Source organism: Oryzias melastigma, linkage group LG12 (assembly GCF_002922805.2).
Source record: "Oryzias melastigma strain HK-1 linkage group LG12, ASM292280v2, whole genome shotgun sequence".
Taxonomy (NCBI): Eukaryota; Metazoa; Chordata; class Actinopteri; order Beloniformes; family Adrianichthyidae; genus Oryzias; species Oryzias melastigma.
The window spans coordinates 10004954-10008455 of record NC_050523.1 but is presented as its reverse complement, the minus strand read 5'-3'; the positions used below and the strand labels follow the sequence as shown (position 1 = coordinate 10008455).

Sequence of the window (3502 nt, the reverse complement as noted above, 5' to 3'; positions counted from 1 at the left end):
ATGAGTTGATGGTAGTAATTGATGAAGACTTTATCAGGTTATTTGCAAAAAAAGAAGAAATATAAAAGAAATAGCATGCAGGAACACACCAAACTGTTTGAGACAGCCTCAGAGAATTTTAAGACAATAGCTCAAACACAGAAGACAAATCAGTAGAATAACAGAAGTACTTTAGATTATACTAACTGTATAAACCCAGTTTATGGTCACTGGCCACCATGGTGATGGTGAATTGTCTCACCCAAGCAGTGAAGTTCTTGTTTTTTAGTCTGTATTTATGAAATCTTCTTCACGATGATTTTTTATATATAGATTGTTATCAATTAAAGGCACAAAGGTAATATTTATATGTGCCCATATCCATGAAAATAAGGACAAAAAGTCTAATTATCTTAATTTTTATCTTTCAATTTCAGTAACTTTTATATGGCATTAAGAGCAGTTTGCACAGTTTTGTCCTGGAAAGCATCAAAATAGAGATTTGTTTGACCCCCTGTGGGCAAAGACTGATATTTTGGATACCAAAAGAAGCAAATCGGATTTTAGAGCTTTCCCCTCTCTAAATTCTCTGTGGGAATATGAAAGCTTTGATCGGTAAGCTTGTTTTAAGTACAAATAGAGGATGTAAAAACCTGCTCTAGTATGCTTTCAGGGGTCCCTAACAATCAGTTACATTTTTTAACTAATTAAAAATAAATTGATTTCCAAAAAAGTGAACCAAGACAGTTACGGCCCTGGGCATTGTGGGTGTTTTCCTGGTGCCTGCCCTTTATCTCCTCCTCCTGTACAGGTGCAGGTGTTTAGAAAGCAGAGGATGGAAAGAAAAGATCCACCCTTTGTGTTCTCCCTCTCATGCAATAACAAACCTTTATGCTTTATGTTATATTGGTTGTTTATTATTCTTTAGATTTTAAAAATACTTGGAGTGCTAAAAATGGCTTTCTCGTCTCTCTGCTTTATTATGGTCCAGAGCCAATTGTAACAACTTGGGGGCTCGTCCGGGACAAACCACTTTTTTTATTTTTTTTTTTTACTTTTTTCTTTGTTTTTCATCCACAACTAATAATTATTGAATCTTGATATCTTCCTTACCTGCAATTATTTTGCCATTTGGAAGATGCAATTCAGAAAATAGTGAGAATAGATTTTTTTAAGCTAAACTACATTTAAAAGGCTTAAATCATGCTATTCTTAAGCCTTTCAGAGTAAACTATATCATATACATGATAATATATTACAGTTGGCACACTAAAGGAACATTTTTATGTGACATATGAGTTATTTATTTTCCTACCCAAATGTAAGACGACTCGATCTCTGTGCCATCCATTTCATGACGTCAGCCTAGAATCGGTCCCAGCAGCAAGTCTCCGTTTTACTCACGAAAACAAACGACATCCAAACTTTTGCAAAGATTGATGTGCATATTATGCATTTAAAGTGGAAGAGTGTTAGCGTGATGGCAGCAGATTCTTTCTGGAAAAAGGTTGCCTCGCTTGTCTACGACACAAGAACCTGCTTGTTTTCGTGGATTGGAAGGGGCTGGTGCTCAGAGTTTATACTAAGATGTGTGAATTAAGCAAAATAAAGCATTCTTTGGGGTTGTTTTTGTGAGGAATTAACATTACGATACACTTAAAAGCTCAAAAAAGTTGATTTTGCATGATATCGGCCCTTTAAGGAAACCAAATCTACTGCTCACCCCTTTCCTTCCTTCATTGGAGCAGAGAGCACAGGCAGCAGCCGGTTGCAGTAATTGAATACACTTGAGTAATTGGTCATCAGCTGTAGGAAAGACATCAGTAATGATCTTACAGTGGCAATCGATGCCTTCCATCAGCTTATAATGCCATTTCCAATTGAAACTAGTCCATTATTTTACAAAGAGTGTTTAATGTTAAAGGTTTTACAAGCCGGTTCACTCATAGGAGCTACATTTTCATTTCGTTGGGCCCTGGAGGGCATGTAAAATGTTAAAGTTCATTTCTGGGGAAACAAAAATTGACAATAAAAAAATGAAAACTGTGATACAATTTAGGATTGTACCGTTGATCTGAACAAACGGGGACAAGTATAGCTTTGGATCAAGCAATCAATCAGAAATAATATGAAACAAGACAAACAACAGAAATGTTTACGTTTTTTTTGTTTTTACTTTTATAAAATGTTATTTTAAACCAAGATGCCTGATCAAACCAATGATGAAGATTAAATGTTATTTAAATGTCAAGCATGAAGAGGTTCTGATTAACAATGTGTGTGGTATATATATATTTGTTTATGATTATTAGAAGATAATTGCATTTCTGTTTTTCATTGTATTTCTTTCTGAGTTTTTCTTTTTATTTCTTTTGGAAAGGAAATACATCTGTATGCAAACCAAGAAACCGACCCCAATAATAATAATAATAATAATAATAATAATAAATGAGAAAAGATGTTTGAATACACTATGGACTTATGGGGATAGAGATAGAGGAGGGTTTCTGGAGCCACATTCATATTATGTAAATAGGGTGCAGGAGCATGTGTCAGTTAAACCGCAGTGCCATGCGAAAGGGAGCCGAGGCAGAGGCTTTGCGCGGCAGACGCCGGGGCCGTCGGTAGATGGCGGTAACCCAAGAAACCTGATCCAGCGGGCTCCCGTGCACTCCGTCTCAGTTTGCAGCACTCGCGTTGAAGGCAGAGGAGCCGAACAGTTTGAAGGACATCAAAAGAACCGGGAGAGCTCGCGCCTCCCCAGTTTTGCGCGCAGCCGGAGCCGGAGCGCATCGCCGGACAGAGAAAACGGGAGAACTAAGAAGACCATGGATGACAAATCTAATTCACTCTCCAGCAACAAGGAGGAGAAGGCGGATGGGAATAATGTTTTTCAGAGGCAAGACTCGATACAGAAAAATAACACCGGGAGCCAGAAGGACCATGGCAACTCGGTGGGCTTCAAGGGGGAGCGGGAAGAGGCCATGGTCGGTTTTGACGATCTGGAGGGGGCGTCCCGGCAACACGGGTTTATGCAAAGGCAATTTGGGGCCATGATGCAGCCCGGAGTCAATAAGTTCTCCTTGCGTATGTTCGGCAGTCAGAAAGCCGTGGAGAAAGAACAAGAAAGGGTCCAGACGGCCGGATACTGGATCATTCATCCATATAGCGATTTTAGGTAAGGGCTGGAATAGACACCTGCTCCCTCCTTATACACCCCTCCCGTCACTCCATGGTCTATAGAGCGCGCGCAGATCCTGCCCAAAGCGCGCACGCTAATCTGCCTCTGTATTTCTGCTCCAGGCTGCTCAAATGTGCTCCAATGCGGCGTTTTGCAGCACAGCCACGCGCGCAAAACTCACATCTTGTAGGGCTGGAGGTGTGAAGGTGGAAATGTCCTTGGAAGGAGGATGGTGAATGTCATGGGGGGATTTTTTATGCAAAAAACGCACAGCACAGCCCCTGCTACTGCGATATATTTCGCTTGTGTGTCGGCTGTACCTGCGCGCAACGTGACAACGCC

General features: G+C 40.3%; 1 protein-coding gene across 1 annotated transcript in view; it reads left to right on the top strand.

Annotated features, from left to right (window-relative positions):
• Nucleotides 1–2029: 2029 nt before the first annotated feature.
• The window catches only part of LOC112163119 (potassium/sodium hyperpolarization-activated cyclic nucleotide-gated channel 1), an 80752-nt gene continuing 79279 nt past the window's right edge, over nucleotides 2030–3502 (top strand). The window contains exon 1 of the mRNA XM_024299290.2: nucleotides 2030–3157. Within this exon, the coding sequence (XP_024155058.2) occupies nucleotides 2373–3157 (785 nt within the window). The 5' untranslated portion in view covers nucleotides 2030–2372. The remainder of the gene's footprint in view (nucleotides 3158–3502) is intronic.